General features: G+C 36.2%; 1 protein-coding gene across 1 annotated transcript in view; it reads right to left on the reverse strand.

The window, feature by feature from the left end:
* The window catches only part of TMEM131 (transmembrane protein 131), a 103,273-nt gene that overhangs the window by 46,537 nt on the left and 42,479 nt on the right, over positions 1 to 14,257 (reverse strand). Inside the window, exons 5-8 of the mRNA XM_037376075.1 lie at positions 5,300 to 5,423; positions 4,195 to 4,311; positions 3,235 to 3,357; positions 2,398 to 2,478 (exon numbers count right to left, since the gene is read on the reverse strand). Coding sequence (XP_037231972.1) covers positions 2,398 to 2,478; positions 3,235 to 3,357; positions 4,195 to 4,311; positions 5,300 to 5,423 — 445 coding nt within the window. The remainder of the gene's footprint in view (positions 1 to 2,397; positions 2,479 to 3,234; positions 3,358 to 4,194; positions 4,312 to 5,299; positions 5,424 to 14,257) is intronic.

A 14,257-nucleotide genomic window follows, 5' to 3' on the forward strand; every position in this document is an offset into this window, starting at 1 on the left:
CATTCAGGGTTTTAAAGACAACTTTTTCTATATATGTTGGACACAGCTGCAGTACAAGACTAGTTCAGAAATACTGCATATTCTTCTTCATCACGTTACAGAAAGGGCTGGGGAACCGGATTTTTCTTCTTTTTTTCTTTCCTTCCCTCAAATAGAAGATTAAATCCTTGATTTGAAATTTGGAGCTTCTTCCACTTTAGATGCTAACAAATATGGCAGAAAGTAGGGATTTTTGATGAGTAGTCCTTGTGTCAATTGATGATGTTTCAGTTGGCACCTGGCCTCCTTTTTTGTGCTTTTGATGAAGGAACCTGGACAGGGCATAATCCATATACTGATTGCCTAATACATCTTTTCTGCACTTTCTGTAGTACAAACTCATACCAATCCATTCTGGAGGTCAAGCCATATTTTCCATGGCACCATGACTGCAGATGTAGTCTTTGAAAACTGTTGAATATCAAAGTAACTAGTTTCAACTGCTACTACTTGGTAAGTCCCTAAACGAAGAAGCTTTCAAGTTCTGTTTTTGCACTTATTCACAGACCTAACATAATGCAGCCGTTCATTAATGTTTCAAAAGGATATGATTAGACTCTTCCATATGTGTAACCAGGGATCCAAGGGTTGTCAGATCCCTGAAGTAACTTTGAACAGCGATTATAAAAATAATCCTGCATGCAGACTGCTTCATCCAATCATCCAAACATTTGGCATCAAAACAATTTTAGACTATGACGTACATCCATTAGTCAAAGTACTATCACCATATTTCAAATATATTCTTCTACTTTGCAGCTTTTTCTAACTGCAGTGCGCTCCTGGCATAGCCAATACAATGATATATCTGGGTGTTTCCTCCTACTGGTTTAATTTCTTCTAGTCGCCTTATTGTTTTGAAGTACCAGTGGCTGATACTAAAACTAAGAGGATCAGTGCTGACTGGTATTAACCTAACTGCTTTTCCATGCAATAGACTGGAAGCTTCACATGAATGTCATCATTGCTTTAACTGGCAACTTGGCCTAGAGAAGCTGAAAAGCTACATGCTTAAGAAACAGAACTAGAAAGAAACCAGACATTCAAAAATCTTCCATTCTTTTGTTTGTGCCTCCAACATGTTCGTTACATACCTGCTAATGGCTACAGAACTCAACGCTGCCTTTGAGCTCTTTTGACAACAAGAAAGGGTCTATCTATCTTTAGAAGCAATGCCATTTGACTAAACTGATATCAAAACATTAGGACCATCAATTTTTAAAATCCATTTTAATGTTTACGTCTAACCCTCAGCATCTGTTTACTCTTTCCCCTGCATTTTTTAAAAATGCTTGTGATCTATATTCAGACTTGTTTGTAACTTTTGTATCTAAAACTAAGATACTGCCATTCTCATGGCCTTCCTCCAGAAAAGCCAGAAATTAAGTTTTGTTATTGTCCTTCTTGGCTCACTTGGAAATAGCCTGGCTTTACTCATTACAATAGATGCAACTGTCAATAACTGTAATGATACTCTTGATCAAGACACCAGTTTTGGAGCCCAGTGACTTTAAAGTCTCTCCCAGACAAAAAACAGTCATCAAAAAAAGGAATAATTCTCACTAAAGAGGAAAACAGTTTTTGCATCTAGTTGGACATTACCAACAGTGTGATATACAGCACAAAGCCAATACTTTACCTTCAGGATGCTTATGCAATTTATTTCACTTAAAGATACCAGTCTGTTTTACTTCAAAACTACATTAAGAACACAACAAAACAGATTTAATGAGCCAGACCATGAGTTCATCCAACCTAACCCACTACACCATTCCCAACAGCAGACACAAAGAGTAAAGAGTAAATGTGGGGCATACATGTACGAATATTTTCCAGAAAAGTTTCCAGGCACTCTCAACTCATGATCTAGGATTTACTGCAGCTAGACACAGTGCTGTTTTATTTAGTAGTCCTTAATAGATTCTTCTTCCCTAAGCTCATTCAGCTGCTTTGTCAACCTGTATATGCATTCATAGTGATTTGCAGGAAGGACTTTGTCAGTTTCAAAGAAAAAATCCATATATTTTTCCTGTGGGTAGATCCAGCTCACAGCCCATCAAGACTACACTGTCCTGAATGCTCAGGTAGGTGTAATTCATTCTACTGGGAATCTTCTTACTCCTCTCATTTGAAAAAAAGCACAGCTCAATACAGATGGCTTCTTTTAATTAAACCTTTCCTTCAATTCCTATTACCATACAATTAACAGTCCCTGTTATCATTTCAATTTTTATGGGGTATTTTTTATGATTACATGACAAGAAAGAAAGCTAGTAAAACTCCCCAAAACCTAAAATCTTATCAAAATAAAACCTCTCCAAACAAGTGCAATGAACGCTGCAAGACATGACTACTCACCCACAGCTTCCTTGTACCTCCTTGCTGACCTGTTGGAAGCTCTAAATGGAGATCACCTCCACTGGAATACATTTCTACCACCTAGGATGGATGACAGGAATATGTTAGCCCTCAACTTCAAAGGGATCTGTTTTAGTTATCAGGTATTATAATATGCAATGGTTATGAACTATTTGACCATGGGAGTATCTTATAATTTCACTTTTCATGATGACACAGTGATTTGCTACAAATTATGTGCTTTCTGTTTATTTATATATTTATTATATATATAACATAGAAATTATGTGCATTTCAGAGTTTGTGGATCACTTAAGAGAATCAGATCATGTTTGTCAGTGGACTATTCATTTACTTGTTGGGTTAGGTACAGACATCAATCCTGTCTTAACGTAAGAACGCTTGTCAACCTTACTAGGTACTAGTAGTAAGGGTACACCGCAAAGATACCTTATGTTGCGCAAAACAAGTAGAAGGCAGCTAAGAAGCATGCCTGGATTAAAACACAAGATCTGTTCTACCTTATTTGCTTCAGTATTTGTCTTAATTACCACTGAAGTTTAATTATTTATTTTGCAGTAATTACGACCATTTAAAAAATGGAAATGCCACAGTAAAACCTCAATTTAGCAAATTAAGAGGTCTATGAGCATAATGTACAACTTCTAGAATAACTGATTTGCATTTAAACAGAAAAACATTGACACAACATGAAAGACCTGGCTTCAAATAGCTTTAAAGTCCAAACAGAATTTTAAGAAATACCAAAATAAACAAAATTTCAGTTTAACATCATAAATTTAACTAAGCATTTAATGATTTTTCTCTTAGGCTTACCTGCAAAGGTTCACTGTGAGGGTTATGTATATTTATTATAGGAGAAAAACTGCTATTTACAGGAACTCGTGCCCCAATAAATGGGCGCAATCGATAGGGGTTCGGTACTCCAATCCCAAACACCTGGTTCAGAAAAAGAAAACCAAGCTTAAGTAGCTGTATGTAATTCTTGCAGAGCCTAACGTATGTTGTGCACCAATTTTAGTAATCTACCAAGCACCCTTTTCAATTAATTTTATAGCAGACTTCTAACTGAACATTTAAAATCAGTATCACGCTAAACCACTGAAATAAAGAAAAGTGAATAGTATTTCTCTTAGCTACTACTTACTTACACTGACATACTTCGAATACAGGAACTCAAAATACCATCTTTTTTTCCGATACTCTTAAAACACTAGATACCAGCTAAAGGTTAAAAAGATATGAAATATCCTTTAATCATACCATTATGGAACAGACTATCCATATGGGAAGCTTTTTTGTTGTTTTCAACACACTGCCAAGGTAAGAGTCATATTCTTTCACTAAGAGGATTTCTCAGACTTTTTAGACTCTCTCATCTGTCTGGTTTATCTTTCTGAATCTCGAGTGAGTAATTTTTTTGCCAGCTTAATGAATAACATTGTCTTGTCACTGGATCAGATGAGTACAGAGCTAAGGAATGAGCTAGGTCACTGCAATGAGCCACTAAAATAACACACAGAAAAAAGTTGGGAGGATTTTTAACCCTACATAATTTAATCGATCTGGCTTACAGTACTGCCCTACAGATATTTACAATGGTATACCTCTGTGTTACAACAAGCACCAGGAATGGAAACTTCTTCAACTGGGCTGATTAAAAAACAAATCCACTGTCGTGCAAATATCTTTGGATAGTTGAGCATGCCATAATAGATACTGCTTTGATAGACTCATACTTCAAAACTTTTTCTAAAAGAGTGTAATTTCTCTTACCTGATAAGTAAATACACCGTGATTAGAAGTGTTAATAAATAAAGTATTCTCTACATTTCCAACTACTCTTGCAAGAAAAACTACATCAAAGGATGTATTCCCTCCTGGAAGAATTTTCTGGAAAAAAATAAAAGCAAGGAAACAGAATAATAAGCAAAACTGTTTAGTGAAGACATTCCACCCTGCAGATGAACAACAGTTTTTGTGCAACAGAAGATCTCTGTGTGTTCTTTACGGAAAACTGAAGTTAGAAAGTCTATTGCAGATTTGGGGGAAAGAAAAAAGAAAAAAAAAGAATAGAAGTTTCAGACATATAAAAATGCTTAACAAAATAATTAAAATACCAATATTTAAAACTATTACTTAGTGCAGGATCATATTTAATTGATTTTTTATGTTGAATTCTAAACTTACAAATTCAGCTTATCACGGAAATATTTTGGACCGACAGTTTACAGAACACTGGAGAAAGGCAATTACTACACTACTTCCATAACTGAGAAGTGTTGCTTATAGACATGTTTTCTGAAGTTTTTGGTGTTTACATGGCCTCTGCTAAGCCACAGGCCCTGCAGACAAAACTGAAACTAGAGGACTATATCTGACAGCAATGTGGTTATGAGTTAACCGTGCTGACACAGTGCTTTTTAACTTCCAAGTTCCTGTAACATGACTGCAGTAGTTTTAAGTGTGCTGGGGCAGCTGCTTCACACTAGCACCACTTCACTGGACTTACAATTTTCAGAGATATTATAGAAACAGCTTGTTCCTGTATGTGCTTTAAGGCAACGTACACTTAGTCACTTCAGCAACAAAGGAGATCTGCTGTTCAACCATCAGTTACGGTATACACTTCCAACATAGCGTCTGCACCCCTCCCATGCAATGTATCATTCCTTCTCTTCCAGCAGGATTTGTGTTTCTCGTGCTCAGTTCAAATTTGCTTGGTAATTGACATGACATCAAGAACTGCAGTATCTGAATATTTTTAGGTATGTAATTACTGCAGCAAGTAGCACATTTAAAGAAGGGAGGGAAATCAAGCCGCCATTCAGGGTGGGAAGGTGGAAGGAAAAGCTCATTTTGAGAAAGCAGAATAACTTACCCTGTTTTGAAAAAATGATGCATGAAAATGTGACGTTGTAGCAGATATTGATACTAATGTAATTGTTTCCTCTGAGCTAGGGTTATGTAGGTAAACTTTTTCCATTTTTGGCATTCCAACTGGCCTGTCAAAACAGAGAGAATATTTTTAAAGTGTTACAATTCTAGCAAATCAAGCATTGGCCTCTGTCCCATTAAACCAGATCGGAGCATAACACTGATGAACACTGACTACAGAACTTTGCATTACATGTTTTTTCAATTAACATATATAAATTCTACCTTGAAGAATTACTTAGTTAACATCTTTTCCATTATTTTATTAATTACTTTTTCTGAAGGGCTACCTAGCATTGTACCGCCCTCTAAAATGATACCTATCCAAAATGAAATTCTGTTTTGCAGAATTTTACTTCAGTATCAAAAGAGACAAAGTTTTTTATTCCTGTGCTAGAACCTCTGAATAATTATATCTTAAGAAAGGTTGCACACAGCTATTTAAAATCAACAGAACAAAATTTTTTTTCCTGGTAAATTGTAAGCAATCTTACTCAGATTTTTTTCTGGTACTATATTTTATAATATGCTCTACAGAATTAAGTACACGGACATGTGCAACAAAAACTATTTTATTTATATATTGCATTTGAATTCATACCTTAAGGAAAAAATAAGAAATGTTTGAGATTAAATTTTAGAATTTCATGTCTAAAACATAGAAGTCAAACAGTTTAATAACAGCATGCTTTTTCAGTAACAAGACATACTAACAATTTATTCCACACAAGCTTTAGGCTTCTTCCTTTTTGCTTACAACAGCTGACATGACAATAAATGCTTCAGTTTCACTGATTATTTTTTAGACTTTGATATCTCTTCAGAATTTTTGTCATGCCCTTTAACACAAATGTGTTAAGCATCACTAATAAAGTGTGTAGATTACAATTTTCTCCAAATTAAATTTTGGAATTCAAAATAGTTAGCTCAACTTTCAGGCTACACTTACATAGCACTCCTTCCCACGTCACCTGCTCCAAACACTGCAAGGACCACAAAACTATTGACAAGAATTACTATCTGTAGTACCTGAAGTGATGATAAGCAATGACAGGCAGCTGTTCTGCCATCCTCAGTTAACAGGTTAAATTATTAAGCGCTGTTGTAGTTGCACAGTTCTTAAATTTGAGGAGGGAGGGTGTGTCTCAATAGATAGAGCAATGCAAGTTTGCTGTAAATTAAAGCTTGCACTGGATGGAGGATTTAGTGACAGTAATCAAACTATACCATAATTTACAAAGTGGTTGCAGTAACTGAACCTTCTACTTATGAAACATGGGCTAAACAGACAGATGCCAAAGACCATTATACTATTTCAAAGACACAATTATTAACCTTCAATGAACTGCACCTTCACTAACAGTAGAATATATCTGCACTCTGCTACTGTAAATCTCTTTGCTTTGCTTGCTGAGTCCTCCTAATTTCATGTCTCCACCAGCAAAAAAAAAGAAAGTTCTTCATCCTTCTTTTACTATCAAGAAAATCTCATTTTGACTTCTCTAACTTAACTAATAATGAAGATTACAGTTTCTTTCCTCACCTTTTAAAACCCATACAAAACCTAATATCCAGGTTAAGCTATAACATAAAAGTATCTGTGCCTGTTGCCAGTATACATGGGGATATTAGAAACGGAAATGGTTTATCAGCTGTGATGTTTTGCATTAACTGCTCTAACTGCTACACCGTTGATCAATGAAATCAAACCGTAAACCTATACACCTGTTCTCCCTTTGCTAGGGGAAAAAGCTTATCATACCACAGGAATCTGAATGAAAGCCACCCCTCCAAAGTTGCCCATCTCTACCCCACCCCCAGGAAAAAAAAAAAACCAACCAAAAAAACCCAAACATCCAAAAACCAAAAAAAAAAAAAAAAAAAAACAAAACACCAAAACCAAAAAAGAACACACACACATACACGAAAAAAAACCCAACTGAGAACACAAACACCCACAAAACCACCACTGAGTGTCTGCTGATATGGAGTTACCCAGCACCCCCTGAATTCTGAACCCACTGCTTCAAACACTCCTTCACTGACATCAGTACAGATGGGCTTGAGTATTTTATCTGCTTGGTATCTGTGAAAAGTATAAGCAAGCTTTTGTAACAGTCAGCAATTTCATGGTGAATTTGCTGTTTAGAGAAAGTGGTCATGCTTGAATAATAATAATTAAAAAAAAAACAGGGAAGGAAAAAAAAGAGAGAAATAAAATAGTCCAACTCCTCCAACACTGAAGAAAGCTCTTTCAGTCTCTCCTGAGGATCAGCCATCAGTTCCCTAGTTCTCACTGCAATTTCTCATTCTCCTTAGTAGAAGACATGCTCCCAGCACCTTGTTGCAAATATTTTGCTTGCCACAGTGCATTTTCTGGGTATTTCTCTTCCCCAGAGTGGATTCAGTAGTTCCTCAAGCAGGGGAAACCATCCTCCTCTTCTCTTACAATGCACTCCAACCAGTCTTTGTAAAAGGCGCCTAAGAGCCAAAACCAAGAATGAAGCAGAACAGTTCCTGTCGACCACAACAGCAGGATGTGAGATGATAAGGTAGATTTTAAGTACTGTATTACTTGTGAGCAAACAACATGACCTGTGGTCTCTACAGAGAGCCAGCTGTGTACTGAAAAGCTAAGATGAGAATTGACTTAAGTGACACTTACTATGATGCATTATGTGTGAAACACCACGAAGCCAAGAAAACTATGTTGAATGAACTGGTACTACTGAAGTGCCAGGCTGTTCCTGTCAGAAAGGGAGTCTGGAAGTAAAACTCATTATCCCAGGAAGTGTTTCAAATATTAACAGTCTTTTAAGACCTTCATGCTTTACCAGTTCTGAAAAGAGGGGAATATAAGACAGTATATCTGAGAAGCTAAAGCCTATAAAAACAACTAGTAGGGAACCACCATGACAGATATCACAGTTCACCAGCTTCAGATTCCAGATTAAACTACTGCCGTATAATTATAGGTGATAAAGGCACAAGTCACTAAAAAATAATTTTGTTGCTAGGACTATGTTTTATTTCACTGTTTTGTTGACCATTCTGATTTTGAAATGAATCCAGTATTAAGTTTTGCTCAGATACAGCTTTTCTTATATTCTTTAAGCTTGATCTTAGCCAAATCTACAGAAACAGGACAAACCTCACTAGTTTTTTCTGCCATCAGATATAGCAAAATCCAGGTAAAGCAGACACCTTTAATGAACCTACATCCCAAGCAATAATCACAAAAGGGATGCTCTCCAGGCTGCGGATTATGGAGCTGCAATGCCCTGCACAGGTACAGTGCTACCTGGTGCCAAATTTTACAGCAGCATTTCCTGGAGCAGTCACAGCTAGCACACTTCATTGCAAGAAGCTGGTACAGACACACACCTTCAGGCAAACATGAACTGTCAAAGCACGTAAGATTTTGTTCCCGACCTATTGTCCTTGCATAATGCTAGGTCCACCTACACTGATAAAAACCAGATACCACAACCTAGATGAGAAGATGTTAATTAACAAGGGTGAGGTGCCTGTTCAAATGGGTAGAAGCCTGTGTTCACATTCCTTACTGCTGCAACTCAACTCTTGCTGAAGTCTGAGTTAGTATCTGCAGTGTATTGTAAGCATGTCCTTGTAATGGAATTCATTGCTGCTCTACGGATCAAGTGGTAGATTCTTTTAGCAAAAAAAGCTCCTGCAAAAAGTTGAGGACGTGAGTATTTGAGTTATTGGCCCAAACTTAACTTGCAAAAATATCTAGCTATTCTCTGTGAAGCAAATACACATTGAGAAAACACCCTTTTTTAAAAGAGTAATTTCATTTTTTTTTCTCACTGCATGTAATTTAGACACCTCTGTAAAATGCTCACTTGATTTATGAAAACTGATACAAATCTACTACTGAAAAGCAAAGAATATAAATTCAGCAGATATATTTTTCCTCTTCCATCTCCTATTCTTTCCAATGAGACTGGAGAGAAAACTTCAGTCAACCAAAAGCTTCCCGCTTAAGATTTTTGGAATGCTGAGATAAATATACCCAAGATTCAATTCAGGTAAATTCCTCATGAATTTGAGAGTTTAACAAATATGTTTTCCCCTAAGTTTTTTTTTTTTTCTTTTAGCATCTTTTGAAACTACTGTAAGACCAGTTGTTGCACAGCATATCAGAAGTTTTATACGGGTTAAATCACCATCCTGTGTCAGACAGGAGTGAAATAGCAGATGTCTGGAAGGCGGAAGTGTAATAATGCAGAAAGCATATGGAGTCAGGTGCCCAGAAAACTCTCCTAGCCTCTAAGTATATGCAGCTTGGGAACTTCATGAACCAATGCAGAAAGTTCTCCAGTCAGAACAGGGAGAGTGAACTCCAACGTAAGAACTTGGGTGTCGACTTGTAATGTATCCAGCTACTTTTAATGAAATTAAAGGAGCTTGTCTTACAAGATTCCCTCTTCAGACTGCAAGGGAATGGCTTTTGTACCCCATTCTGAAGAAAATGCTAATTCCTTATGTGAAGGAAGCCTGCATGATGTACAAGACTGAAGAACTAGTGGCTAAAGCATCCCTCCTGTTTTACATGAAACTGTATGCATCACTGGTTGAGTGACACAGACAATTTGCTTTTTAGCTGAAGTTAGAGTAACTAAAGTGCTTAAGTTCAAGAATGCAAATGTGTCTCAAATTTGGAAAAGCAAAAGCAAACAGAAGGGCTTTGCTTTTGTATATATACTAGTCTATAGACCAATTGTTTCCTAGCTTCCAGATTTCACTGGATTTTAACAAATCAAGAAAGTTATTTTATATTATACTTGACAAAAAGTGCTCACGTAACATACTAAATGGAGCAAATGCCCCATTTTATGTTAGGAATCTAACTTAGATCTCATGCAACAAATCATACCTTTTCCAAACAGTTAGCAAAACCCCATACACAAAACACCAGTAGTAGAGTCTTTCCAGTCATGTCACCAACTGTGATTTGAATGAATCTAAGATTATAATAAACTATTATTTGCTTTGGCAGCATTTTGCAGTCTAGCATGATATGCAAACAAACACAGAGGTAGATCTGGACTAAATGTCTCTTCACTGTCAACAGTTTCTTACATTTAACAAACTCCAAGGGAAATGAAAATCTCATTTTGTTGAAATTTTTAAAAAATGCTGCAATCTTAAATGCTCACAGATTAGAAGTGTATCAAACATGCAGCCAATTGTATTCATAGTACATTATAGGTACCTACCATTTGTAAATATACTTGTTTAAAACGTAAGAAAACTAGACATTTAGATAAACTCTCTAGTTGCTAGAATCCTCCATTTTTTACTGGTAAGAGATTAGAGTTCTTGAAGAAAACAGATCAATTTGCTAAAGTTATGCTAACCTAATGTTAGCAACTAGCATAAGGTCTCAAGATCTGCAAGAAGGTCTCAAATATTTGACCATTACCAAGCAATTGCTTTCAAGGCCAGTTTAAGCTTTCATAGAATATCCTGCCAGATACTAAAGCTCACAAACAAGAAACGTGAAAACAGTACAAAAATCCCCTAAGGAAAACATTTCAAAGGAAATGCAAGGCAAGACTGTTTATCAACTGAAAAGCAAAAGACACATTTTCAGAATAGTGTCCTAACAACAAGAAAACTTTGCAGAATGGGATCTTGCTCAAACTGAGTGAAGCAAGAACCTCCATTCACCACAAAAGTATATGCTGATCAAGGATTAAAATATTACTTTTGCTAAAGGTATCAAGGATTTAAATACTACTTTTGCTAAAGGTATCTTTTTAGACATTACCAATAATTTCTATGAAGCATGGGCAAGATGTCAATTTCATCTAAAATAATTCCACATTTTAAAATTGTGATGGTAAGCAGTTATAGCTTATACTGTGTTAGTATCCTAAAATTCTCGATACGGAAGTGCTCCACTACCAAAAATTACTTCTACCAAAAAATTAATTGTGAAGAACTTACAAAGTGTACTTTTGATATAGTCAGAGTTGAGTTAACACAGATAAAGGCAATGTATCAAGATCTATGAAGATTCAAGTTCTCCCACAAAGCAGGTACAAGAACTAAATATATAATTTGCCCCGCAACAGGATGCTTCAGTCTTCACCCAGATGGGCTACCTGCTCTGATATGAGCAACCTGGTCTAGTGGAAGGTGCCCCTGCCCATGCCAAGCAGGTTGGAACTAGATGGTCCCTTCCAACCCAAACCATTCTATGATTCTGTGAAGACTTGTCTCAAATACAAAGCCATATAGGTAATGACTGTTCTGCCAAATTAGCCTCTGAGCAACCAACTCCCAAAGCTATGGAAAACGACGTAATGGTTACTGTTTGTGTGTTAGGATGCCTCAATTATTCCATTTCTATTTAACAACAGGGGACAGTAAGATTAAAAGAGAGATTACAAGGAACAGAACACAGGTAAGAGTAAAGGCAGTTAGTTGTGGAGTTGGTTTTGGGTGGAGTTTTCTGGGCTTGTTTGCTTTCTTTAAAGCCCTGAATCTCTGATATCCAACATGTTGCAGAATTTGTTCCAGAGGAAGACTGGTGTTGCTTCACAAACACAAGCAGGAGGCTTTCGTATTAAATAACCAAATGAGTATTACACTGAGTCCAAGCAATACCCCGGAGCAGTGATATGGGAAAACTTGTCTCAGTTCCACCCCATTCCCAGAGGCTTAATGTATACAGAAAACATTTGGAATCTCTTCAAGTGAGCTTAAGATTTGCATATCCTAAAATATGGCATACATTTCCTTTGATAAATGTAAGATTACCTGGACTGCCTTCAAAGTGATATAATATGGTGGTGTTTATTTTACATTAAAACAGCATTAAAAACCCCCAACTTTTAAAAAACAGAAGTTTAAGGCTGTTGTAATCTCATCTCCTGGTAGAACACAGGAAGTGTGTCTACAGGACGTATCTATCAACTTAATACCGATTTTGATTTTCTGAGACTCCTAAATAAAATAACTTTTAATAAATATTATTCCTGCTCAAGTTGGCATGTTTTTGAAACATCTGATTAAACCCACACACTCTCAGCAGACCAAAAATGTCACAAGAATAATGGTTAGCTTACAGCTGAAATTAAATATTGCAACTTTCTTTAGCCTGGGAATGACACATGTTGATAGCTCAGCATAAAATGGACTTTGAACAAGTTTGCTCTACTAAATGTTACATGCCACCTATTAACAAAACACCATTTAGGTGTAATACTTATTCAGAAAATAAATATGCATGTTATTCCTTTCCTAAAATCCATAATTAACAAAGAAAGAAAAGCCAGAATTTGAATGCGAAAACCCTGTCTACTTTAAAAGGCAAAAGCACCAAAAGCTTAAATCTGCATTATTTGACTTCTGAAGTGCCTAGCACCTGCAACTTGTTCCCACCATAAGGTTGAGTTACTCAGCATTTCTCAGAGATGGTTCACTTCTATTTAAATGCCTAAGTGCAGATTTTAAACTGAACTTTGAGGCTTCCCATTGAAACATTTACTAAAGCTGTTTTTGACATCTTACTGAAGTTTTAATAAATCAGAAGACTGTTTCTGCCTGAGATTGACCTAAACTACAACAGATAAATGATCATATACTGTTAGAAAAAAACCCACTACCCTAGAACACATAATGAACCAAGACCTAACACAGAGATTCGCTATTTTAACTGACAGAAAGCAATACTTTAAGAACAACTTAAAGTACTTATGATACTGTCAAGGATCTATTTTTAGGAAGAATAAAGGGCAAAAAAAGCACCACCTTTGGAAATCCACAAAGCAAAGAAACACATGTAGCTTTTTTCAAATAAGAATGCTACTATAGATGACCTTTAAAAACAAGGTATTTCAAAGCACATTAACATAACAATTCATAGTAGAAAAAAAATACATTTCAAATGTCAAGTTCTGTGATTAGTATGAACTGAAAACCTTTACAATGTATAACCAAAACAACAGGTAAGTTTACAGTAACTAACAAAGATCAAATTGCTCTACAAGTTTGAGTTTGTAAAGTGCTCACCGGCACAAGTCATTAACTATAATCTAATGTTGCTATAGGAGAGATCCAGTAGAGCAGGGCTTACCACTAGGTACTTTGCTATGCAGTATAGAAGCTCAGTGTCCTCTTACCTAGGACCAGTTACTGACATTACAAAAACCACAAAACAACAAAACCACACAACACCCAAAGCTAGAGACTGTGAATTTTTCAAGTAATAAGGAAGAGGGGACAGAGTCATTTATTATATCTATTCTCAGAAGTAAAAGTTAAAAATCTGTTAAACTGAGCACAAATAAATTCTGTAAAATTAGATACTTTCATATAGCTTTGCTATTTAGTGGCATTGTTCGCTTTTTTTTATGAAGGTTATTTCTGGAAAACTACTCTGTGCAAATAATATACAGTTACAGCCTTTCAGAAACACAGAACTATACACCATGCCAATACACAGGAGCTTCCTTGCACATCTGTAGTCACCACAACATACAATGGTCTTTCCTACAGACAAGGGGTACGATATTTTTATTAATATATCGTGGGTTATCTATAAATAAAGCAGCCTGTCATCCAGCAGCAGTGCTGGCTGAGAACGAGGGAAGCAATACTGTGCTGTGGCACACCTGGGCTGTTTTCTTTCTTCCACTTGAACCGTCAAAATGTCTGACATGTCCTCACTGCAGTTTACATTGTGTCAAAGTATCAATCATGCATAGAGGTGACATCCATGTACATCAACTCCGGAACTGATTTTGACTGTTAACAAGAATGATTGCAGCTACCTGTACACAGTAACCAGTTACTGGTAAGAAAAGTTAAGGCTGAAATAGTTCTCAGAGGAACTGATTACAAATAGGTACATTGTTAGACTTCTTTG

The sequence above is a fragment of the Falco rusticolus genome, chromosome 2 (assembly GCF_015220075.1).
Source record: "Falco rusticolus isolate bFalRus1 chromosome 2, bFalRus1.pri, whole genome shotgun sequence".
Taxonomy (NCBI): domain Eukaryota; kingdom Metazoa; phylum Chordata; class Aves; order Falconiformes; family Falconidae; genus Falco; species Falco rusticolus.